This window comes from Schistocerca serialis, chromosome 1, assembly GCF_023864345.2.
Source record: "Schistocerca serialis cubense isolate TAMUIC-IGC-003099 chromosome 1, iqSchSeri2.2, whole genome shotgun sequence".
Classification (NCBI taxonomy): Eukaryota; Metazoa; Arthropoda; class Insecta; order Orthoptera; family Acrididae; genus Schistocerca; species Schistocerca serialis.
This window is the reverse complement of record NC_064638.1, coordinates 874,945,265-874,972,702: the sequence shown is the minus strand read 5'-3', so window position 1 is coordinate 874,972,702 and position 27,438 is coordinate 874,945,265. Positions and strand designations below refer to the sequence as shown.

At 36.7% G+C, this 27,438-nt stretch overlaps 1 protein-coding gene across 1 annotated transcript in view; it reads right to left on the bottom strand.

Annotated features, from left to right (window-relative positions):
• LOC126442591 (cilia- and flagella-associated protein 251-like) overlaps positions 1–27,438 on the bottom strand; it is a 246,814-nt gene that overhangs the window by 177,757 nt on the left and 41,619 nt on the right. The window contains exons 3-4 of the mRNA XM_050090718.1: positions 5,328–5,474; positions 5,136–5,239 (exon numbers count right to left, since the gene is read on the bottom strand). Coding sequence (XP_049946675.1) covers positions 5,136–5,239; positions 5,328–5,474 — 251 coding nt within the window. The remainder of the gene's footprint in view (positions 1–5,135; positions 5,240–5,327; positions 5,475–27,438) is intronic.

Genomic DNA, 27,438 nt, shown 5'->3' with positions numbered 1-27,438 from the left:
CAAAGTGTTTCTCTACACATGCCCAACTAAGATCTAGTTCTCTACACTCTATTTCATTTGAAACATAGATAACAGTACCACCATTACGGTACTGAGATCTGCAAAAACTGTTTCCATATTTATAACCTTCTGGTACATAGTATTGTATTTGTTCTGGTTTAAGCCAATGTTCTGATAGACATAAGAAAGAATACTTATTCTGTGGCAATGACTCATCCAGAATTTCAACTTTATTTTCAAGACCCTGAATGTTAAAAATAGGATGTTGTTGTGACTTATCTGTGAGTTAGCAGGCTGGTTTTTCACATTTTTATTTTCTTCTTGGCTTGAAACCATAAAAAATTATCACTGAGTGACACAGATGTATTTTTCCTTTGGCTCCTCCTTAAGCATTGCTGTGTTGCTGCTCTAGTCGTTGTTGGTTCTGTTACTGCTGCTGCTTCTGCTGATAATGATGGTGCTGCTGCTGTTTCACTTATTTCTGGTGTTTGTTATTCACAAACCCAATCAACCACATAATCAGACAGGGATTGGCATTCATCCATTCGGCTTTACTCTGCTCAGCTCATATAGCCCTGTCCCCTTTTGTCTGCAGAAAGTTTATTTCTAGACGAGACGAGAATTCTCCTGACAGAGACATCACATACACTATGCATGCATTCAAAAATCAACTTTGATTCATTCAGCAATCAATTTAAATTGTGTTAAAAAATGTTCAAAAACCAACAGCGATGAATTTCAAAATCATATGAATAATTGATAGACCAATAGGCGGCGGATGCTAGGCATTTTGTGAAACAAGTTATGAAGAATATGAATCAAGAAAATGAATCTGGTGCCCCTTCTCCTGGTAGCATCTAGCTGCTTGCTGTGACTGCTTGCACAGCCAACAGCCACATTCCTGTAGCCAGAAGTGGGAGAATGTACTACTCAAATGCGACTCAACTGCACGTGTGCATGAGCCCGCTCATAACTGCTAAAACGAATCTGATGTAAACAGTTGTGATTTCATTCTCATCGGAGGCAATTTGTTGTTATGAAGCATTGCGTAGTCTTCCTAAAGCCTTTGACACACTTTGCTGTTGGCAGACGCTTGCATGAGCACTGTGTGTCGTTGTTGTATATAGCACATTTCCTTTGCAATTTAAGCAATTTAAGTTATTTTCATTTTTTTCTCTTGTTTATGTTTTATTGTTGAAGTATTATTCTGCAGTAGTGGGATACAGTAATATCCTTTGTTAGAGTGTTAGTTCTTACCAGTCAAAATTACAAAAATTTAACAGAAAACTAAAACAATGAAAAATTCCCAGAATTCTAAAAACTTCCCGGGTTTTTCCCGGTTTTCTCCCAGATTAAAAAATTCCCAGGTTTTTCCCGGATATCCTGGTTGTCCCGGATCGTACACACCTGATATTAGATGGGTAAATCACATAAATAATGAGGACCAAATAGAAGTGGGGAGAGAAGAAATTTGTGGCACAACTTGATCAGAAGAAGGGATGGATTGATAGGACACATTGTGAGACATCCAGGGATTGCCAATTCAGTACAGAGAGAAGTGTGAGGACTAAAAAATCATGAGGGAGAGCAAGAGATGAATAACCTCATAATCAGAATGATGACTTTTCTTGATAGAAATTTGTTTCAATAATAAATTAAATGCATTAAAATACATTAATATCACTTATGTTGGTTCCAAGCTTTATGATAAATTTAGCTGAAAAAAAAAAACAATATTGCCTTTGTGAGTTCCTTTTCTCCACTGAGTAGTTTCTTCCTTTCACTTTGAGCACTTCCTTCACCTCTCTTCCTCCTTTTTGTCCCAGTTGTCGTTTTTATTTTGTAATATTGTGTATTACTTATAAATAACCTAAACAAACACTGTTTTTAGCCTTGTTTCACAAATTTTATTACTGTTGCTGCACAACCTAGGTTTTGGTCCATAAGACCATTTTCAAGTACATTACTGATACCAAAGACGATAATACATAGATAAAAATGATTATAAGCAAAGATAGTCATCTCAGTTTCCTCTTGTAACGATACTTGGCTTAATGTAAAATTACTTCAATGACAATTTTTGACAAATTGCATATGGAATTATACAATTCAGCAATTATACTATCATGACTAAACATACCTAGGAATACAGGTAGGCAACAGCCAAGAAATTTTTATCTACTAATGAATGAGGCCCAAAGTTTTACTTCCATCCTGAAGTCGTGATATCATCTAAAGGAGGTGAATAATTGAATTGGGTTTGCTTCTTTAATAATGTTGTTGTTGTGGTCTTCAATCCTGAGACTGGTTTGATGCAGCTCTCCAATCTTAATCTTCAGTCTTTAATAATAGGTGTGGGTCATGTACACATCTGTTTCTTTACTTCAAAAATCTCTAACTGGCTGAGTTTAGCCCCCTTTTCCTCTGGGTGTAAAATTTGAACATCTATTATGTATTGTGGTTAATGTTAAGGCAATTTTCCACAAAGGCTGAATGAGACTTCTTCAATCCACAGCTTCTATGATGTTCTTTAAGCCTGTGCAGATTGACTTCCCTGTCTGTCCAATGCAGCAAGACTGACACTTGTAATATTTTATAAATCCCACTTTTTGTGATGGCTGGTCATTTTTCTTTTGCACTGAACAAGGCAACTACCTATTGTCTGAGGGACACAGAAAACCTCAGAGAAACCCTTTGCCTTCAAAATGTTACTTAGTCTGTTGGATGTTTTCCCATTAAAAGGTGATCTGCACCACTTCTTTTCCAATTTGTCTTTGTTTTTCATTGGGGACAGTAGGGACCTGGCTTGCTTCTTCATCTTTTTGCCTAGAATTTTGTCAATGAAGTTGGGGTCAAATTAATTATTTGTGGCTATTGTTGTTATTGTATTAATTTCCTGGTTAAAGTCTTCTTGAGATGTAGGGATAGAAAGGAGATGATGGATCATATGGTAAAATGCTGCATATTTATAGATTGTCAGATGATGGGAGGAAGCTGGGATGAATGTGTCAGTGAAGGAGTCTTTTGGATAAATTTTAAATTTGTGGCTTCTGTCTCTTGTCTTTAAGTTAATGTCCAAGAAATTTATGCTGCCCCCCCTCCCCCTGCCCCCTCTCCCAACTCCATGCTGATCTTTACATTAGTGTGCCACTGGTTTATATTTTCACAAATTTGTGGAGTTGTCTGTTGGAACCTTTCCATACACAAATAATATCATCAACATATCTATACCAATACGCAATATGTTTTGCCAGTGGTTCCCTCTTAAGAAAATCAGTCTCCCACTTGCCCATGAACATTTCTAATAGTAGGGGGGATAAAGATGAGCCCATTGTCGGACCATCTGCTTGCTGATAACAGCCCCCTTGAATACAGAAATAATTGTGGTTCAAACAACATTAGACTGTAGTAACAATGCTCAATTGTTCTTCTGGATTAATGTTGTATGAATACAATGATTGTGACACCATATCTAGACAATCTTTCACTGGAATACTTATGAACAAGCTGAGCACATCAAAAATAACTTATTTTGCATTTTTTGGAACCTTAACATCCGTTAACTTGTTAAATAAATCCAAACTGTTCTTAATGCTATATTTCCCTTTGAAGTTCAGTTTCTTCTACAAGATGGTGTTGACCCTCCTGGCAACCTTGTGTACTGAAACTTGTATTGCAGATACCACTGGACAGGCTGGAATTTGGGTTTTTATTTATCTGTAATAATTACTTCAGCAATGCCCTATCTTTGCAAACAAACTACAGAGCTACTTCCATTGTCAGCAGTTCACACAATAGCATGCCAAGATATAAACAGAGAGTTGGCACATGACTCTTCATTGGAACATCAATGTTAGTGTTGGACACAAGCACCATTTTGTAACAGCTGTAAGCATTGTTTCCCACTGTTCTGGTGCTTGGGACAGAATATATGTTACTGGCCTTGGTACTTATTGCTGAATTTCATCAATAACTCAAATTTTCATTTTTTGGCACTTGAACCATTATTTATCAATGTGCCAATGTTCTTGACATTTTATAAAGGAAAACTGTGTTCAAAATGTAGTGAGAGTACTTTTAGGAAAAAATAAACTTTCTTGTCTATTGTGTGTCCTTGGTAAACTTCTTCCCATTTTCCATTCTATAAATACTCCCTGAAAAGGGTACCAGATATTCTGTTTTCTTCTCAATTAAACATGATTGATGAAGACACTTTAGAACAGCCATTTGCCCACCATGATCATAAATACTTGTGGGAAATGGGGTAGCAGCAGTGTGACATCAGAATAGTGACACAGCATAGAAATACAATTTCAACACTATTTATTGGTAAGCACAATAGACATAACTCCTGTAATTGTTATGAGCATACAGAGCATACTAACTCCCACTGTCTCAAAGGCTAGCAGTCCCCCTTTTACTGTGTTAGAGATGTTATGCTGCCACAAACTCTTTACTAAGGGACTCAGATTTATTTAATGGAAGACAGTTGCATTTAGAATATCGTAGATGGACAAATTCTGTCCCAGTATGTCCTACTATTGTTGGGAATGTTTCTGTGTGGATCTAACCAGATGTGGACATCAGAAAATTAAGTGCCCTCAATAAGAACTGTCCTAGATGCAATGAATTTTTAGTAATTATCAACAGCTACAATAAGAGCAAACTGCATTAACAATAGTGTAGTAATGTTTCAAATAAAAAAAACTCTATATCTTCTGCACATGTGCATAAGTGGAGGCAAGGCTAACTCAACAAAAAGAAAAATTGTTGTTTGGCACCTGGATGCTGTTTGTTTGCCATTAAATTACATTTACCTAAATATACAGACAGTACTCAAATGAAATATTTAAACTTACATACTATAAAACAGAAGATTTTTCCATGCACTTAGTTTTCCCAGAGTAATGGTGTTCCCAACTAGTTACACTTAGTGATATTGTTGCATTGTGCCATAACGATGAGTGTAAGTTAATGTAAGTCTACAGGTACTAAATTACAGCAATAAAAACTAAATACAAATATTGAGGAGGAAAATGATATTTAGACATAGGGTAATCAGAAATTATCAGTTTCTTTTCTAGAACCTCTAAAATGTTAACATGTTCATTACAACTCATTTTAAATAATGTTACCATTTCTCAGTTTCCCATATTATAACTGCACTGTCCTTTCCTGCATCAGCTGTTGCAATCCACCTGCCTTTTGCATCAATAGCAAATGAACTGATATGGTTTATCTGAAGTAAACATACATATTACTCATTAGAGATAATAATATAGTGCAAGTTAAAGCTTGTAGCCATATTATAAGTAATCATTACTTACATGTCCTTGGAGGAATCTCATCTCTTTGTTAATATAATCATATAATATACCAACATTTGAACTAACATAGAAGATGTATGACTGCACATTTGTAGTAAGGTTCAATACTGGTTTGTTCACACTGTATCCAAAACACCAATGCAGATTCTGGAACAAGAAAGCAAGCAAACTGAAACTTAAATATTTCCTTGTCCGAGAGCAGTAAGATAAATTACGGAGGTGATTTTGACTGACCACATGTATAACCATTGACCAAATACTTATAATGCATAAAATAATGTCTTCCACATTGGAACCATAAATATGGGATTTAATGACCATAGTGGGCAGTATACCATTTTCCATACAATAATAAAAACCCACAATGCAAACAGAATTAGTTAAAGAAGAATCAATGTTAAGTGAATGAAATACAGGCACCTTCTGACAGTTGTTAGCTAAGGAAACAAGGGATGCAGTATATGAGCAAAGCCATTCCAGTCCAGGCTACCAGATATAGTGGTCATATGGGCGTCAGGTGTGCTTGCCTGTGTGAGTGAGTGTGTGTGTGTATTTCCTTTTCATTGATTGGCGACTCCTTGGAGTGTTCTGTGCACCACGACCAGATAATGGATATACTTGGAAGGAGAAACAGCATTGGTCGTATTTTTTTGTTTTATTATCCGCAAAATTGATTTTCGGTCACTTAGTGACCATCCTCAGTGCTGTAATATACAATTTAAATTGGTAGGCACTGGTGTCAACAAGCTTAGAGCGATCACATAAACTAGCAGTAAGATAAATTATGGTAGTGATTTTGACTGACCACATGTATCACCAGTAACCAAATGCTTATAATGTTTATGTGATCGCTCTAAGCTTGTTGACACCAGTGCCTACCAATTTAAATTGTATACTACAGCACTGAGGATGGTCACTAAGTGACCGAAAATCGATTTTGCGGATAATAAAACAAAAAAATACGACCAATGCTGTTTCTCCTTCCAAGTATATTTCCTTTTCTGCTGAAGGCTGTAACAGAAAGCTACTGTGTAAATGTCTTTTCACTGTTCCTGTCAACAACTTGACATGTAATCTTTACAGTAAGTAGCAATCTATCTTTTCCTTATTTGTGATGAATTTCATGCTTACTACAGAAAATACAAGACATTGGTTAAAAAGTCACTGTATACAATATATACATACAACATTTTATGTACAATATATATACAATATATACAATCTGCTGGAAACAGGATATAATCTATGTGGGAAATAGTTAAAAAAACAGGCAGATATGTCACTACCAGAAGGGCCAATATGAAGCTATATCAAGATAAAAATAAAATAACAGACACAAGGAAAGTAGCAAATATCTTCTACAACAATTTTTAAATATATATGTGGGCAACTATTCAGTAAGGTTATCCCAAATAGCCAAAATGAACCATAATTAAGAACAACAGCTCTGATAACTGATTGTATCAGTACCCAACAAATAAAAAAGAACTTTTAACTCTTATAAAAACCTTAAGAATGAAACAGTCTTCAGATGTAGATTGTATGCATGATAAAATAATAAAAATGCATCAAATTTATAATACTGAGATCTGTCCATAGCATGACATGAGTATAGAAAGAGCTGCCTCGGAATTTCTGAGTGAAATTTACCAGAAAGTGGACAATGGTAAATATATTACCAGTTTATGCGTTGACTTACTGAAGACACTCAGTATCAAGATCATGAGCACTACTACAGAAATTATATCAACTAGGCATCACAAGCAAACATAATCACCAGGTCATATCATCCCTTTGTGGATGTAGACAAAAACTAGAAATACAACACATTACGTGCAAAAAAATTACAAACCGTTACTTAGATTACCATGGGATGAAATATGGTGTTCCCAAAGGATCAATATTGGGACCAGTGCTGTTCCTCATATGTTTAAATGATCTACAAACAAATGTACATTGTCAAAAGTCTTATTAGTTTGCTGAAGACACAAGATTTTTCATCAATACCAAAATGGAAAACTTAATACTTGAAAACATGATAAAGATAACAGACAGCTTAGCAGAAAGGCACACACACAATAAGTTAATCATAAATGAAGGAAAAACTTTGATAAGGTGAAGGAAAAGGCTTATTAGTTTGCTGAAGACACAAGATTTTTCATCAATACCAAAATGGAAAACTTAATACTTGAAAACATGATAAAGATAACAGACAGCTTAGCAGAAAGGCACACACACAGTAAGTTAATCATAAATGAAGGAAAAACTTTGATAAGGTGAAGGAAAAGGCCCCACAACCTATGAATAGCAAGTTGTCAAAAAAAGCTGTAAATATAACTGACTGAACAAAGTTTCTTGGGTTCTGTGTCCAGGATAATGTCAGGTGAGAAACCCATATTGGCAACCTCATCAAAAAATTGAGCATGTCCTGCTATGTGATGATGATCCTTGAAAGCCACTGCAGCAAATACTGCCTAAAATGAGTGTATTATGCAAATGTTCAGTCATTTCTGAAATATGCAGTCATTTTCTTGCAAGCCTCTCCAGACAGTATTAAGCGATGTAAAATGCAAAAAAGAATCATAAGTATCACAGAATGTACAACACACAGAAGATCTTGCAGGCTACTCTCCAAAAAACTGCAAAACCTTCCACTTCCATGCCTGCATGTGTATGAAACCATAGAATTTATAAAGCAGTATGCTGAAATCTTCTTCAAAAATGAAAATGTACACACACACAATATAAGGCAGAAAGTGGACATCCATATACTCTGAACAAGAACTAAGCTCCGCCAAAATGCAGTTCAGCACTTGGAAAAAAATATTTAAGAAATTACCAAAAAACATACAGTCAGAAAAAAGTTGTTGCAGAATTCAAAGCTGAAGTGGAGGTACATCTAATTGACCATTGCTGCCATGGTCTGAAAGAGTTCTTGGTAAATAGTAATGTATCAATAATAGTAATAATTTAGCCGTATTATTTATTAAAATTATGATAGCATTGTAAGCACAGATCAAAAACTAATAATAATGTACCAATAATCCATAAGTAATTAATGATGTTTTATAATGATAGAAACAGTATTGTGTTAAATAGTGTAAAACATCTTACTGTACATTCTATGCACCCACAGGATCTCATAGACAAATAAATAATCAGCAAATATTGTCAGTGACCAGTAAACCCACATGCTGTTCATTTCTTAGCCACTTACTGTTTTCATTAAAAAGATTATGTCAAAAAATAATGTGAATTAAAAAATTATCCACAAATGTTTTGCAGAGTAAATGATGGATTCAAAAACTATTCATTTAATACACTAATAACCAAAACTTCTGTAACTACCCTTTCAAATATACACTTCATTTTATTAAGATCATTATTTTCACTTCTGATTCCACATACATGCTACTGCAACTAACCGCAGCCACAATAAGAAAATTGGCTGAAATACTGTAACCAAATTTTTAGCATTTTTGAGCTTGTTACCTCATTCTTGTACCACTACATTAGTGTTAAATTACATATACAAAGTTGGTGAACAATTTATCAATGGTTCTTGGTAAAAAATACTGCTTCATGCATTTCAGGTCCTGTATTTTTGGATAACTGCCTTCTTTCACAATAATGCCGAAAGCTCCTTTTCCATTACTTTTTGTTTAATCATTTCTGTCAAAGCACCACCATCTACTGGAAACTTCCCTTATTTCATAATTTCATACATTAAATGATTTTATACACCTCATCTGTCATGACATCTCAAATTTCATTATTTCCATCATTCACTATCTTTATTTCTGATTCAGTCTTGCTCTACATTAATATTAAAAAAAAATGCAAACTGTTGTACAGTTTCCCCTTTGCTGTTAGTTACTATGCTATAAGCCATCTCACCTGGTCGAATATAATGACTACCCTACAAGTCTCTACTTCATGTTCCATAGAACCTTGTTATTTTCACTTGTTTCTCTTATAAAGTTTTCATTGTGTACTCTCAAATCCCCTTGAAGACATTTTCTGTTGTTAATTGCCCTCAGTTCCTCTTAACACATTTTTTACCGACTTGTTTAATTTGGAGAGTAAAATCGATTGGTGAAGGAATGAAAATATCCAGTGCAAGACAAAGACAGTGATACAGGTAACTTGCACACAACAAAAGTACTGGTTTTGTTCCCTATGTAAAAAATTACAAAAATATTTTTAAGATAGTTGCAAAGGACTTGGAAGAGCAGCTGAACGGAATGGACAGTGTCTTGAAAGGAGGATATAAGATGAACATCAACAAAAGCAAAACGAGGATAATGGAATGTAGTCAAATTAAATCGGGTGATGCTGAGGAGATTAGATTAGGAAATGAGACACTTAAAGTAGTAAAGGGGTTTTGCTATTTAGGGAGTAAAATAACTGATGATGGTCGAAGTAGAGAGGATATAAAATGTAGACTGGCAATGGCAACAGAAGTGTTTCTGAAGAAGAGAAATTTGTTAACATCGAGTATAGATTTAAGTGTCAGAAAGTCGTTTCTGAAAGTATTTGTATGGAGTGTAGCCATGTATGGAAGTGAAACATGGACGATAACCAGTTTGGACAAGAAGAGAATAGAAGCTTTCGAAATGTGGTGCTACAGAAGAATGCTGAAGATAAGGTGGGTAGATCACGTAACTAATGAGGAGGTACTGAATAGGATTGGGGAGAAGAGAAGTTTGTGGCACAACTTGACTAGAAGAAGGGATCGGTTGGTAGGACATGTTTTGAGGCATCAAGGGATCACAAATTTAGCATTGGAGGGCAGCGTGGAGGGCAAAAATCGTAGAGGTAGACCAAGAGATGAATACACTAAGCAGATTCAGAAGGATGTAGGTTGCAGTAGGTACTGGGAGATGAAGAAGCTTGCACAGGATAGAGTAGCATGGAGAGCTGCATCAAACCAGTCTCAGGACTGAAGACCACAACAACAAAAACAGTTGCAAAGGCCGCAAAAAACGAGCAAATAATAGATTTATTTTGGATAGTGAAAACAAATCAAAGGCACTATGGTCAGTGATATGAAAATGAAAACACAACAAAGAGTGCGTCTGTTATTACGCCAAAAAAAAAAGGAAAGAAATTTTCTGATATAAACATACACCCAGAAAATCACAGTAGTGGACTCCCAAAAACTATACATTATGAACATAGTGTAAATACATGTAGTTATGTACAGAGTTCGATGTGCAGCGAAGAATTAAACATCAAAATCAAAAGTATGTCACACAAGGAACCTAAAATGTTTGTTTTGGCAGATAGTCATGGCAGGGGTGTCGTAAATATACTAAGAAGCGTACAACCAGACACAGAAATAACCAGTATCATTAAGCCTGGAGCTGTAAGATCTTGTGAAAAAACAGTGACACCTGGCAGTAACTATGTTATAATTGGTGGCTCAAATGATGTGTATCATAATGAAAGCGAGCATGCAACAAGAGCTCTGAAGGAAGAAATACAAAAACTACCTCTTCTAAACTTTTATGTGGTCAGCCTCCCATTGAGACATGACTTAATACCAAAGTCATCTGTAAACACTGAGTTAGCAGCCACAAACAGAAAGTTTGAGAAGATCTGTAAAAGCTTCCCAAATGCTATCTTTATAGACATAAATAGTGATGTGAGGGAGTGTTTCACAAGACATGGTCTCCATAGAAACACTAGAGGAGATACTGAGGAAGATAAAAGGTGAAACTGCTGTGAAGAAAGCCACAATCCCACTTCCTGCAAAAACTGAATCAGTACAAAACAGGACACTGTCAAACTCAGACTTAATATCGACAGAGATAGCTAAACCACTGCAGTCAGTGGAAATCGCTGTGGGCCTATCTTTCCCAACAGGATCTGTGGGAGATACTGCTACAATTAATAGTGAAGTGAACACAGATGCAAAAGCAAATGGCAGTTTTACAGTCACAGATAAAATATTAAAAACAAAAACTTCAGCAGCTTCAGCAGAAACAAGATCACCACCTGAAAAAGCAGTAGCAGCAGGCAGCCCAAAAAATGTCCTTAAGGCCAAGAATAGCAGCAATGCAGGAAAAGGACTTTCTATGGTGTTATCACAGAACAAGGAGAGTGCCTTCCCAAAAGCAAACTGCAAAAACATCACCTACTAGGAACACAAAGCAGCCAAATCACCAGAAGGATTTTTTATTAATAAGAGGAAGCAAGCAACATGTAAGCTGAAGGCCACTGCATCAGTGTCCGAGTTACCTGCACTCACATCAAATGACAAGGACTCAAATATCGTACAAAAAACAGTGAACAAGGGAAATTGCAAGATAAACAGTCAATCATGAGTAAATACATCTGCTAATAAGTATACTAATGTGTTAAAACTCTTACACCACAATGTTCAATCTCTAGAAAATAAGTTATTTCAGTTTGAATTAGTAAATCTTGAACTAGAAATTGATATTCTATGTGTAACTGAACACTGGTTAAACAAAGACCAGATTATGTCAACTGTGATTCCGGGTTACAAGCTTGCCATTTATTATTGTAGAAACAATAGTAAATGTGGTGGAGCAGCTATTTTTGTAAAAGATCATTTAAAATTTACTGCAGTAGAAAATTATCAAAGCTTGTAAGAGACAAAGCCTTTGAGCTGTGTGTTGTTGATTTGACAGGTGTTAATATTTTGGTTGTAACATTATATAGGTCTGGGGACAAGGAAATTTTCATTAAAAATTTTGAAACGCTGCTAAATTTTATAAAGTATGAGAGAAAGAAAGTGGTTATTTGTGGAGATGTAAATGTAGGTTTTCTACAAGATTCAAATCATAGAAATGAAATGTTAAATATAGTCAATAGTTTTGGTTTTAAACACACAGTCAGTTCCCCAACTAGAATTACTTCCGATAGTAAAACTGCAGTTGACCAGGTTTTTATAAGACTATGCGACCTAAATTATAGCACTAATGTTATAAATATGGGTTACAGTGACCATGAAGCTCAGCTTCTGTCTATTGAACTGAAATCAGCCACTAAGTGTGGACTAAAAGCTAAAATAGTTGAACAAAGAGACTTCAGTGATGACAACATTAGAGTGTTTAATTTTATGCTGTCAAGGGAAACATGAGGCGATGTCTTTAGTAAAACTGAAGTAAACAGCATGTTCGACAGTTTCCACAATGTATACCTTCACTACTTTCATATAGCGTTTCCAATGAAAAAAAGGAGGATTAAGATAGTAAAAAATAAATGTTGTGTAACAAAAGGCATAACTTCCAGTAGAAAGAAAAAAATTCTTCACTGTATTATTAAGCACAGAAATACTACTCCAGAATTCAGAAATTATGTGAAAAAATAGAACCAAATATTCAGCAAGGTAATAAAAGAAGCCAAAAAACGAAAAAAAATGATGAGTACATCTCAAATGCAAACAACAAAATGAAAGCTGCATGGGTTATTAGAGCAGAAACTGGTACAGAACAGTCAACTTCACAAAATATCTCTCTTCAAATTGAAGATAACAGACACTCAGATCCAAAAGAGGTAGCTGAAAAGTTTAACATGTACTTTACTAATATAGCAAGGCAGTTAATCGAAAATCAGCATGACGATGGTCCTACATGCCTACCAAATTATTTAAATGCTAGTGTTAAGTCTATGTTCCTTCAAACAGTCTACTGACAATGCCGTTGATACTGGATGGTTGCATTGACGGGACGGTCATTTGACATCTGTGACCTGTTTTCCTGACACTGTTTACCCCACTTAGCAAAGTGTACCTGAGTTGGCACTATGTGGCCATGAGTGAATGGTGCCAGAGACGTGAATGTCCACTGAATTCTCATAAGCATCAACTGCTACCAGGTTAGGAGCTCACTCTGGTGCAAATGGATGGCTGCAGGAGTGCTTTGCCTATGAACTGCTGCCAAGGGATGAGTTTTGTTGCTAACTTGGAGCCTGAGGACAGCTAATCCTTATTGTTCTTCTAAGTCCACAGCTGTGGACTGAGAATGTGGGCTTCTTCAGTTGAATTGGTTGCCCAGACCGACATCGGCTACTGGCTGGCTTATAATGTGATGAAGACTTGCATGAACCCAGCATAGCATAGCCCTCTGCCAGAGTGCGCATAACTGCTAAGATCAGAGGGTATTTATATGAATTAACAGCGCAGTTGTTGTGTCAATACATTGCTTTCAGGCATGTACAATTCAACACTCTGAGTCTCAGTGGTTTGCAAATATTCTGCAGGCTGGTTTGTAATTACATGAGCTTTCTGAAATGTCACCATACTTATGTGGCTTGGACTAGGAACCCTGTGGTGTACAAATAGGCTAGATTGGGAAATAACATGTCAGCACCTCCACACCTGCCTGTGTGGCTCAAATAAGGCTGCAATGGAGCTGTGTCTCACACAATAACACAAAAAATTTGTGACAGCATTACAGTACAGTATATGTCAGCCCCATGATAAATTTTGATCTGATTTAATTCCTAAGACTTTCACACAGGTAGCTTACTGCAGGTCCTGCATTTTGTGGTGCATCTAAACATCATTTAACTTAACTTTTCATGTTTTAAAATGCATTAAATGAGTTTTTTGAATGTTCAATTTCAACCTATGTTCTTTTGCACCTGTGTTGAATAGTGGTTGCATATTTGAATATCTAGAAAACAGCATTCTTGAAAGGACTGATTAACTGTTGTGGGTAGGGGCTGCACATTTATTTTAAAGACTGCCTTTAAAAATTTTGTTGCTGTTCTGTCCCATCATGCTGATGTTTTACTTTTTGGTAAACAGTTTTGCATTTTTATGTTTTGTATTAGTTTGGCTGGATATACAGAAAGGTTCACTTGAAAATTCCAAAGTGCCATTACATACTTACAAAGCAACATTTGCCTTACATATGTAATTTTCTATGTTAATGTTTACATTGATAAACAATTTATTAAACTGTTCTGAAATTTGAGCAGGATTTATAATACTTTTGTCCTCTATCTCGATTTTGGAAATTTATAGCTGTAGTACCTGTTTCATTCATTCATTCATCCATTCATTCATTTATTTATTAGTCCATTTGATTCATTACATACTTAAACAGTACATTGAATATAGGACAAGTCAAAATTGCGAAAGGAGCACACACACACACACACACACACACACACACACACACACACACACACACGCCCACACACAGAGAGAGAGAGAGAGAGAGAGAGAGAGAGAGAGAGAGAGAGTGCATGACAAAACTAATTACAGATAACAATCATAAATTACAAGTGACAAATATAGAAATTTGAATTTAACCATTATTACATAATCATTGTTTACAAGGCTATTTTTTGTAATTTAAAAATTCTTTTACAGAATAAAAATATTTTCCCACTAGAAATGACTTAAGATTGTGTTTAAAAAAAAATTTATGTTGCTGCGATTTTAAATCACTGGGTAGGCTGTTATAAAGCTGAACTCTTATCAATGATACACATTTTTTGTACAGTGCTGTTCTACACTGTGACATGTGGATATTATTTGTGTTTCTTGTGTTGTGACTGTGTATATGCTTATTTTGTTGAAGATGTCCAGTTTAGTTTAAAAGATACTCATTTGCGAACAGGATACACTCATATATGTAAAGGCTCGGTAGGCTCATTATTTTCACCTGGATCAAATGTGGTCTACATGTTTCCAGTTTTCTTAGGATGCAGATAGCCCTGATTGCTCTTTTCTGCAACCTAAAGATCTTTATGCTGGTGGCTGAATTTCCCCAGAAGATTAGTCCATATCGAAGTAGTGCATGGAAGTATGCATAATACGCCTGAATAACTGTTGACTTGCTTGCACTTTTATTTGACACACGCAGAGCATAACAAGCTGTTGAAAGTTTTTTCTCAAGTTCTTTTATATGACAGTCCCATTTTAAATTATCTTGCACCCATAGGCCTAGAACCTTAGTGTCAGTAACCGAGTTCAGTAACGTATTTTCAAGGTATGCTACTGTAACAAAGTTTTGCACATGTGGAGAAGAGTGGAAATTCATAAAGACAGTTTTTTCTTTATTTATTTATTTTTTTTTTAAACCAGCTAGTAATTTGGGACATAACAGTATCTATTGCTACTTCCAATAAGATTTTGTCAGCAGCTGCTATTAATATGCTGGTGTCATCAGCAAATAAGATTAGTTTTCCCAATTTAATAAAGTCATTTATATCATCAGTATAAAGGAGGAACAGTAGAAGTCCTAGGACAGAATCTTGTTGTTTAATTTATTTATTAGAGGTTTTAATACATTATCAGATAACTTTTTAAAGACATAGTCTGGCACACCATCCAGTCCACATAAATATTTGTTTTTGAGTGACATTATTATTTGTTTCACCTCTGTTTCCATGACTGTAGACCATATGTCTGCAGAAGTCATATCTGGGGAACATTGCAGTACTTCAACACTGTTGCTCAAGACTTGTGGCACTCCTTATCAACTGGAATCTTTCCCAATAGCCTAAAAACAGCTAAAGTAACTCCACTGTTCAGAAAAGGGGGCTCTGAAAATGTAAATAATTATTGTCCAGTATCCCAACTAAGTGTTTTCTCCAAATTATTTGAGAAAATTTTCTACAATAGACTACTAAGCTACATTACAAAAAATCCATTACTCTCAGCAAATCAACATGGATTCAGTAAATCAAAGTCTACAACAACAGCAATGTATGAGTACATAGCAGAGGTTTCCTAGTCTCTTCTGTCCAGTACCACCACCTCCACAACCCACCTCTGCATCACCTCTACATCATAGCAACTCCACTAACCACTATCCTTTCTATCAAGAGTGCTAGTTCTGCAAGGTTTGTAGGAGAGCTTCTGTAATGTTTGGAAAGTAGGAGATGAGGTACTGGCAGAAGTAAAGCTGTGAGGACAGGGTGTGAGTCGTGCTTGGGTAGCTCAGATGGTAGAGCACTTGCCCACAAAAGGCAAAGGTCCTGAGTTTGAATCTCAGTCTGGCACACAGTTTAAATCTGGCAGGAAGTTTCATATCAGCGCACATTCCACTGCAGAGTGAAAATCTCATTCTGTCTAAAAACTATTTATCTAATAGTATATTTTTATTCATATTCATATTTTATTAATATTCATATTGATCCAATTCATAATTTTGATCTTGAACCATAAAAATTATCAATTGTAATTGTCAACTTAAGTGATCTAAAAATCAATTTACAGTAAAAACAATATTATTATGCTTCAGTTTTCATGCTTTCATTTATAATTTCTCTAATTTTATTATTGATGATGAAGTCAATACTGTACAATTACAGTAAGGTGCTATTTTTCTTATAGACAAAATTTGTAACCTTTGTTAGGGGTATATATCTTCCCATAAATAATTATTTTCAGAAAGCAGTATATAAATTAAATCTGGAAAACAATTTTGATTCAGACAGTTATGTTAATACTGACTTGGACCACAGCCTATTCTGGAAGGTACTGGAAACTGGATTCTTAATACTTATGAAGAGCCCGCATCTCGTGGTCGTGCGGTAGCGTTCTCGCTTCCCTCGCCCGGGTTCCCGGGTTCGATTCCCGGCGGGGTCAGGGATTTTCCCTGCCTCGTGATGGCTGGGTGTTGTGTGCTGTCCTTAGGTTAGTTAGGTTTAAGTAGTTCTAAGTTCTAGGGGACTTATGGCCATAGCAGTTGAGTCCCATAGTGCTCAGAGCCATTTGAACCATTTTTTTACTTATGAAGAATTTTGGTGAGAAGTGCACCAGAGTGGTTTTAGTACATTTAGTGACTTTGGTACATTTTACTCTAAGATCTATTTTGTTCTTTGTCTCGTGTAAAAATGTTGCACAGTGTATATTCTTAAGAAATGCTGTTCTAAAAGAGTATATCAAGACAGTAGAAATAAATGGAGATGGTGGTAAAAAGCTATACAATATTCCAGTGACTTATTTGAAAAACTGCGGACCAAGTACTTTTAAAGTTCATGTAGGAGCCATCCTAGACAATGAAACTGACTTGGCAAGTAAGTAATATTTATCTTCAAATATAATGTTTATTCCATTCAGGGATTATTTAAATTTCAACAACACTTGAATAGTAAATTCAACACAGTAAATTTTGCTTTGTTGTTTCTATGAACACTAGTGGGAAGCATGTTACATTACGCAGCACAGTCAACCTCCACACAGCATGGTCTCGCAACCACAGGATGCAGTTTTGTCAAACAGTGAGTGAGCAAACTATTGGTTTCTGTGGTTGTTTCCCTGCTTTATGTGTAGAGGGTATGGAGTCTCAGCAAGGGATGCACAAGGATTTGAGGGTTATGTTTGTACAGCGAGGAGAACCAACTGATCTTTCGCAATTCCATGGTAATACAAAGGAACATTCTTTACAGCTCATAAGATGTGGTCATTGTAATTTTCCAGACAACTGGCACCTTGTATGGAGTCAGTACCAATAGTTTGTGTTAATCATCATTGATATGGCCATATGGCTAGTCAGTGCATACAGCCAAAACAGATGACAATAAGGCATAAGATGTGAGTTTGTGTTCTGTCACAAGGCTTGCTGTGAGTGTATTTTGTGTTCCTTGGCGGGTATTGGAAATTAAGGTCCCACCATGGCAGAGTCTCAAATGCATGGTGTCACTAGTCAGGGGCAGTTCAGGCATTGGTTAATGAAATGGTGCAATTGTTGTTGTTGTGGTCTTCAATCCTGAGACTGGTTTGATGCAGCTCTCCATGCTACTCTATCCTGTGCACGCTTCTTCATCTCCCAGTACCTACTGCAACCTACATCCTTCTGAATCTGCTTAGTGTATTCATCTCTTGGTCTCCCCCTATGATTTTTACCCTCCACGCTGCCCTCCAATACTAAATTGGTGATCCCTTGATGCCTCAGAACATGTCCTACCAACCGATCCCTTCTTCTGGTCAAGTTGTGCCACAAACTTCTCTTCTCCCCAATCCTATTCAATACTTCCTCATTAGTTATGTGATCTACCCATCTAATCTTCAGCATTCTTCTGTAGCACCACATTTCAAAAGCTTCTATTCTTTTCTTGTCCAAACTATTTACCGTCCATGTTTCACTTCCATACATGGCTACACTCCATACAAATTCAGAAATAACTTCCTGACACTTAAATCTATACTCGATGTTAACAAATTTCTCTTCTTCAGAAACGCTTTCCTTGCCATTGCCAGTCTACATTTTATATCCTCTCTACTTCGACCATCATCAGTTATTTTGCTCCCCAAATAGCAAAACTCCTTTACTACTTTAAGTGTCTCATTTCCTAATCTAATACCCTCAGCATCACCCGACTTAACTCGACTACATTCCATTATCCTCATTTTGCTTTTGTTGATGTTCATCTTATATCCTCCCTTCAAGACACCATCCATTCCGTTCAACTGCTCTTCCAAGTCCTTTGCTGTCTCTGACAGAATTACAATGTCATCGGTGAACCTCAAAGTTTTTATTTCTTCTCCATAGATTTTAATACCTACTCCAAATTTTTCTTTTGTTTCCTTTACTGCTTGCTCAATATAGAGATTGAATAACATCGGGGAGAGGCTACAACCCTGTCTTACTCCCTTCCCAACCACTGCTTCCCTTTGATGTCCCTCAACTCTTATAACTGCCATCTGGTTTCTGTACAAGTTGTAAAGAGCCTTTTGCTCCCTGTATTTTACCCCTGCCACCTTTAGAATTTGAAAGAGAGTATTCCAGTCAACATTGTCAAAAGCTTTCTCTAAGGCTACAAATGCTAGAAACGTAGGTTTGACTTTCCTTAATCTTTCTTCTAAGATAAGTCGTAAGGTCAGTATTGCCTCACGTGTTCCAGTATTTCTACGGAATCCAAACTGATCTTCCCCGAGGTCGGCTTCTACTAGTTTTTCCATTCGTCTGTAAAGAATTCGTGTTAGTACTTTGCAGCTGTGGCTTATTAAACTGATTGTTCGGTAATTTTCACATCTGTCAACACCTGCTTTCTTTGGGATTGGAATTATTATATTCTTCTTGAAGTCTGAGGGTATTTCGCCTGTTTCATACATCTTGCTCACCAGATGGTAGAGTTTTGTCAGGATTGGCTCTCCCAAGGCCGTCAGTAGTTCCAATGGAATGTTGTCTACTCCGGGGGCCTTGTTTCGACTCAGGTCTTTCAGTGCTCTGTCAAACTCTTCACGCAGTATCGTATCTCCCATTTCATCTTCATCTACATCCTCTTCCATTTCCATAATATTGTCCTCAAGTGCATCGCCCTTGTATAGACCCTCTATATACTCCTTCCACCTTTCTGCTTTCCCTTCTTTGCTTAGAACTGGGTTTCCATCTGAGCTCTTGATGTTCATACATGGGTTCTCTTATCTCCAAAGGTCTCTTTAATTTTCCTGTAGGCAGTATCTATCTTACCCCTAGTGAGATAAGCCTCTACATCCTTACATTTGTCCTCTAGCCATCCCTGCTTAGCCATTTTGCACTTCCTGTCGATCTCATTTTTGAGACGTTTGTATTCCTTTTTGCCTGCTTCATTTACTGCATTTTTATATTTTCTCCTTTCATCAATTAAATTCAATATTTCTTCTGTTACCCAAGGTTTTCTACTAACCCTCTTCTTTTTACCTACTTGATCGTCTGCTGCCTTCACTACTTCATCCCTCAGAGCTACCCATTCTTCTTCTACTGTATTTCTTTCCCCCTTTCCTTTCAATTGTTCCCTTATGCTCTCCCTGAAACTCTGTACAACCTCTGGTTCTTTCAGTTTATCCAGGTCCCATCTCCTTAAATTCCCACCTTTTTGCAGTTTCTTCAGTTTTAATCTACAGGTCATAACCAATAGATTGTGGTCAGAGTCCACATCTGCCCCTGGAAATGTCTTACCATTTAAAACCTGGTTCCTAAATCTCTGTCTTACCATTATATAATCTATCTGATACCTTTTAGTATCTCCAGGGTTCTTCCATGTATACAACCTTCTATCATGATTCTTAAACCAAGTGTTAGCTATGATTAAGTTGTGCTCTGTGCAAAATTCTATCAGGCGGCTTCCTCTTTCATTTCTTAGCCCCAATCCATATTCACCTACTACGTTTCCTTCTCTCCCTTTTCCTACACTCGAATTCCAGTCACCCATGACTATTAAATTTTCGTCTCCCTTCACTATCTGAATAATTTCTTTTATTTCATCATACATTTCTTCAATTTCTTCGTCATCTGCAGAGCTAGTTGGCATATAAACTTGTACTACTGTAGTAGGTGTGGGCTTCGTATCTATTTTGGCCACAATAATGCGTTCACTATGCTGTTTGTAGTAGCTTACCCGCATTCCTATTTTCCTATTCATTATTAAACCTACTCCTGCATTACCCCTATTTGACTTTGTGTTTATAACCCTGTAGTCACCTGACCAGAAGTCTTGTTCCTCCTGCCACCGAACTTCACTAATTCCCACAATATCTAACTTTAACCTATCCATTTCCCTTTTTAAATTTTCTAACCTACCTGCCCGATTAAGGGATCTGACATTCCACGCTCCGATCCGTAGAACGCCAGTTTTCTTTCTCCTGATAATGACATCCTCTTGAGTAGTCCCCGCCCGGAGATCCGAATGGGGGACTATTTTACCTCCGGAATATTCTACCCAAGAGGATGCCATCATCATTTAATCATACAGTAAAGCTGCATGCCCTCGGGAAAAATTACGGCCGTAGTTTCCCCTTGCTTTCAGCCGTTCGCAGTACCAGCACAGCAAGGCCGTTTTGGTTATTGTTACAAGGCCAGATCAGTCAATCATCCAGACTGTTGCCCTTGCAACTACTGAAAAGGCTGCTGCCCCTCTTCAGGAACCACACGTTTGTCTGGCCTCTCAACAGATACCCCTCCGTTGTGGTTGAACCTACGGTACGGCTATCTGTATCGCTGAGGCACGCAAGCCTCCCCACCAACGGCAAGGTCCATGGTTCATGTATGGTGCAATTGAGAGCATGTAATACAGACTCATGAACAGGCTTCAACTGAGAAATCTGTATTAGAATCAACCACAGCCAGTTGGATCATCTCCTTCTCTGGATAGTCAACTGATGACATAGTGTCTTTCTTGGATAACATGCAGGGAACAGCTACTATGGAGTTGTCACAGCATCTTTTATTGCAGGTGACAGAGATACAGTTGGTTAGGGAAGCCAAAACATATCTCAGATGTGCAGAGGTTCCAAGAGGTGTACAGACATTTGGAGAATTGGAAAAGGCCTGCTACAATGGTACAAGAAATAGAACAGTGTGAGTTCTTTTTATGAGCAGTTGGTACTCTGTCAAAGAAGCATGATGAGATGGGAGAGAATTTTGTGGACTAAGTACAGAAAGTGAATGTGCTGGCACATGAATTAGGGGTGAGTGATAAGGCAAATAGAGCCATACTCCATGAAGTGAACACTGGGCACTGGATGCATTTTTAAGGGGTTTGCCACCTGATGTGTCAAGAAGGGTGAGAACTAGCACCCAAAAGGATTTATACTCTGTGGTCAGATTAGTCACAGTGTTTGAAGAAACTGATGTGGTAACAATAATGTTGAATCAGAGAGGAGTATTCTCCACTAACATGATGTCATATCAGTGGAGAATACTCGTCTCTTATCCAGCATCAGTTTCTTTGAACTCCATGGCTAATCTGACCACAGAGTATAAATCTTTCGGGGTACTAGTTCTCACTTTTCTTGACATATCAGATGGCAAGCCCCTTAAAAATGCACCCAGATGGGGAATGATGGGACATATGCAGAGGCAATGCCCCCAGCCTCAGTGTGGTAGATGTGGTGTGGTTGGACACCACTAATGTGATTACGGAAATGGCAAGGGGAAACAGGAAATGAATAAGCACTTGTTAAAAACAAAAGGGAACCCCAGGTCCACTGCATGGAATTCCTGATAAATTTCAGTGCAACTAACATGGATGCAGATCCATAATTACAGTACAGTACAGTACAGTAGGAATAGCGACGGTTAGAAAGCACAAGTTGTTACTGGATGCAGGGGTGGTCGCATCGGTAGCAAGTATGGACCTTATGGATCAGAAGTGATCAAATGCTCCATATTGTAATTTACATGAGTTAGAGATAGTGATGTGGAGTCTCTGGGTTCATTAATGGTAGATTTTCATGCTGGGGTGTGGCTTTTTAAGCAATGTGTAGAAGTCTTGTCCTGGGTTAGTGATGGTTACTATGTGACCTTGGGATTAGACTTTTGACAATGCAGCAAGCCAAACCTGACCTTAGGTGGGGTGTAGTTGAAATTAGAGTGGCAACATTCCTGCTAGTGAAGACAGTCAACTGGTAAGTACAGAAGCAAGGTGCATCTATCTTAAGTAGTGAACTAACTGAACCACAGTTAACTACTCTAAGTATTAATTCACAGGCTATTGTGCTGGAAGGCACCAGGAAATTGGTCTGAATAAATTTGGGAACAGAACAGCCCATTAACACATTGTGTTTTGTAGAACCATTGGCAGGATGTGATGTATTAGACACAACACTTTGCTTTGTAAGGAGCACTGTACCCATAACACATTTCACAAACCATATTACTGCCTTAGTACACAATAGATTCAAAAGAGTAAAATCTAACCCAGCCATTTGTCAAATGATTATGTAGTTTTGAGGACAGCACTTTGTTCAAATGCCAATCTTTACAAACCAGCACCACCCTGAAATAGTCAGTCCACAGTCTGAAAACTCGTTAGCAACACCCGTGTCAAAAAAATCTACACTTAGAAATCACATTACTAAAAGCTCTTTGTAAAAATTTTGCATGAAAATCTGCACTCAATAATCATTTGAGTCACACTAAATAGATAAGTTCTTATAACATAGCCTGACATTGGTTATTTACATGTGTAGCGACTACATATGATGTTTCCACAAGTAGAATCTGAATCTGTTCTAGGTAATCATTTACGTAAAACAATGCATTGTGTTCATAAAGTAAATATCACACTTTTTTCTTTCTTTTTATCCATCAGTCTTTGGACTGATTTGATATTGCCCACCACAAACTGCTCTCCTGTGGTAACCTCTTCATATCTGAGTAGGACTTGCAACTTAAATTCCCAAGTACCTGCTAGAAGTATTCCAGTCTCTGCCTTCCTCTGCAGTTTTTAGCCTCTACAGCTCCCTCTGGTAACACTGAAGTTCTTCCCCGATATCTTAACATGTGTCCTATCATCCTGTCCCTTTTTGTTGTCAGTATTTTCCACACATTCGTTTCCTCTCCAATTCTGCACAGAACCTCCTCATTCCTTATCAGTCCACCTAATTTTCAACATTATACTGAAGCACCACGTCTCAAATGCTTTGATTCTCTTCATTTCTGGTTTCCCACAGTCCATGTTTCCCTACCATACAGTGCTGAACGCCAAACATACATTCTCAGAAATTTCTTTCTAAAATTGAGGCCTATGTTTGATACTAGTAGACTTCTCTTGGTGAGGAATGCACTTTCTCTCAGTTCTAGTCTGCTTTTTATGTCCTCCTTGCCCTGTCTGTTCTGGTTTATTTTACTGCATAAGTAGCAGAATTCCTTAACTTCATCTACTGCTCGACCATCAATCCTGATGTTAAGTTTCTCACTTTTCTCATTTCTGGTACTTGTCGTCACATTCACCATTCTTCAATATACTCTTAACCCATATTCTGTACCCATTAGAAGATTTATTCCATTTAGCAAATCCTGCAATTCTTCACATTCACTGAGCATGGCAATGTCATCAGTAAATCCCATCATTGATACCATTTCACTCTGAATTTTAATACCACTCTTGAATCTTTATTTTATTTCTATCATTGCTTCTTCGATGTATAGATTGAACTTTAGGGTGAAAGACTACATCCCTGTTTTACACCATTTTTACTCCAAGCACTTCTTGCTCTTCCACTCTTATTATTCCTCTTGGTTCTTGTATATTACCTGTCTCTCCCTACAGCTTAACCCAGTTTTTCTGAGAATTCTGAACATCTTGCACCATTTGACAGTACTGAATGCTTTTTCAGGTCAACTAATCCTATGAATGTGTCTTGATTTTTCTTTAACCTTGCTTCCATTATCAACTGCTACATCATAGCTGGCTCTCTAGAGTCTTTACTTTTCCTTCTATTCTTCTGTATATTATTCTTGTCAGCAACTTGAACACATTAGATGTTAAGCTGATAGTGTGATAAGACTCACACTTGTCAGCTCTTGCAGTCTTCAAAATTGTGTGGATGATGTTTTTCCAAAAGTCTGTTGATATATTGCCAGTCTCACCCATTCTACACACTAACCCCAATGATTTTAGCAATTCTGATTGTATGTTATTATCCTTTCTGCCTCACTTGATCTGAAGTCGTCCAAAGCTCTTTTAAATTCTGATTCTGATACTAGATGTCCTGGCTCTTCTATATTGACTTCTGTTTCTTCTTCCATCACATCAGATGAAATTTACTGCACATATATACAAATACAAATACAGACATTTTATTCCACCATTGAGCATATTTACATGCAATTGGTGTCATCAGAGTTAACATAATAATAATAAGAATAATAATAATATAAATTTTGACATGACAAATGTTATTACCTACAATATAATAATCCAAAATTGATACAATACATATTTGTGCAAATTTCAATAACAACAAGAAGTTTCCTAATAGATCAATTACAAGATAAATGAACTACATAGTTCAGTGAATGATAAATAAAAAATCAAACAGATAATTAACAATAAGTACATGAAACGTAATAAAATAGTTGCACAGTGTGGCATATGTATAGTTTGCCGTTAATTTATAGTTCTTTCTCATAAGGAAAGTGGGTCATTTGTCACATACTCAAGGAAATCTTGAGCAGAGTAAATTACTCTACTTTTGATCCACCTTGAAAGACTAGTTTTAAATTTATTTACTGGCACTATGTAGGCATTTTCCGTTAATTTGTTGAAGTAGACAGAACCAAGATATCTGTAGCTGTTATGTGTCCCTGCAAGCCTAGCACATGGCATATTAATTGTATGTCCACTTCTTATGTTGTGATCATGAACTGTTCTCCTTAAGTCAAATTTATTCAGATTCTCTTTAATGAAAACAAGGCAGTTGTAAATATACAGGCCAGGCACTGTCATTATATTTAGTTTTTTAAAATAATCTCGACATGATTCATATGGGTTAAGTTCCGCAATGCACCTTACGGCTTTCTTTTGCCATTTAAATACTAATTTTGAGTCTACGGAATTGCCCCATAATAGTATTCCATAACTCGGGTACGAATGGAAGAATCCAAAATCTCTTTACTGACACTGCTCCCCATCTTGTAAAGCAGATATATGACGCATGCCAATTTGCCACATATCTTCCCTGTGTGGGTATCCCAGCTGAGCTTTTCATATATATGAAATCCTAGTAATTTTACTGTTTTGTTATCTTGACTGGGAGCATTCAGACTAAATACAATAGCTTCAGTTTTACTACCATTCTTCTGCAGTACATTTGCCTCAAACCAAGTAGTGCACTTCTCCATTGCCACTCCCATGCTGTGTTGCACATTTTCGAGATTGCTATCACATGTGATGAGTGTTTTGTCATCAGCATATAGCACTGCATCACATGATACAACTGCAGGTAATCATTTATATAAGTAATGAAAAGGAAAGGTCCAAGAACAGATTCTTGAGATACACCCTTTACAACTGGGAGACATTCTTGACATATGATTATGTACCTTAACTAACTGTTTTCTACTGTCCAAGTATCACTGCATTAGACATAGAGCATTCTCCCCCACTCTGTACTTGTAGAGTTTTTTTATGACAATATTGTGGGAGACCATATCAAAAGCTTTCCTGAGGTCCAACAGTGTTGCCCAGATAATATCTTTATTTTCAAAACAACTGTATATTTTTGCTACCGCACTCTCAACTGCTTTGACTGTTGAAAGGCTGGATCTGAAACCATACTGTGAGGAGGTGAGTATATTATTATGTTCAAAATATTGACTCATCTGTTTATACATGCAGTATTCTATATTTTTGATATTATGGGTATAAGTGATATTGTTCAATAGTTATCTGGTGATGCTGTATCTCCTTTATTATGTACTGGTTTAACTACAAACATTTTTAAACATTCTGAATAATTACCTTCATTTAAAATTTTGTTGATTATTTTAGTCAGTGGTGTTACAATTTGATTTCTGATATATTTAATAACATAATTTGAGAGACCATAGTAATCCTCTGGTCTAGAATTGCTGAGCTTAGCTCATTCATTGACCATCTTCTCAGTTACACAAGTCCAGTGATAGCTGTCTGTCTGCTTACTGTTCATTTCTGGCAGCAGTGCCTCTGCCTTACTCACGTTCTCCATTATGCTGTTATCTGATTGAGGGCTGACAAAATGTGCTTTTAGAATATCAGGTGGAATTGGTGTCTGGTATACTTTATCATCACACTTAGTTTCTATTTTAATAATTTCTAATGCAGCTTTGCATTTATTTGCTGAGTTCAGTGTATATGTATCATTTGCTTTGCACTTGGCTGCCTTGATTTCAGACCTGTAAATCTTTTCACTTTCATGTACATTTCCTTGTCAGCATTATTGTGCTTGGACCTATAATGATAAGAGTAGTATTATGATTCTTATTCTACTTAGATGTGGGGTGTTCCTGCTTTTTAGATTTTGTGGTTGGTGTAATGATTTTGCTTTGATATTTTCTTGCAGCATTTAGGATAACATGCTTCAAAATTTTCAGTTAACAGTTCTAGAAATTTGTTGGTAGATTCATTTGCACCTGCAGTGGTCATTATCTTATTCAATTTTATTAAATTCAATTTACTTATCAACTTGTTTAGCTTTGATTCGTTAATTGGTCTTATAATTTTTCTACTGTATGTGGAAGTTTCAGGTGCGTTACTGTTAAGAGTTTGTCTGAGCCATAGTCCCTCATGATCTGAGATACCTAGCTTTATTGTGTTGAATTCCATTTTGTTTAGATGAAAATCACAAATTATGTTATCTAGACATGCTTTCTGTCTTGTGGATTTGTCATTTACACAACTGTAAGGGATCTTTATGTATTTAGCAAGTGATCAA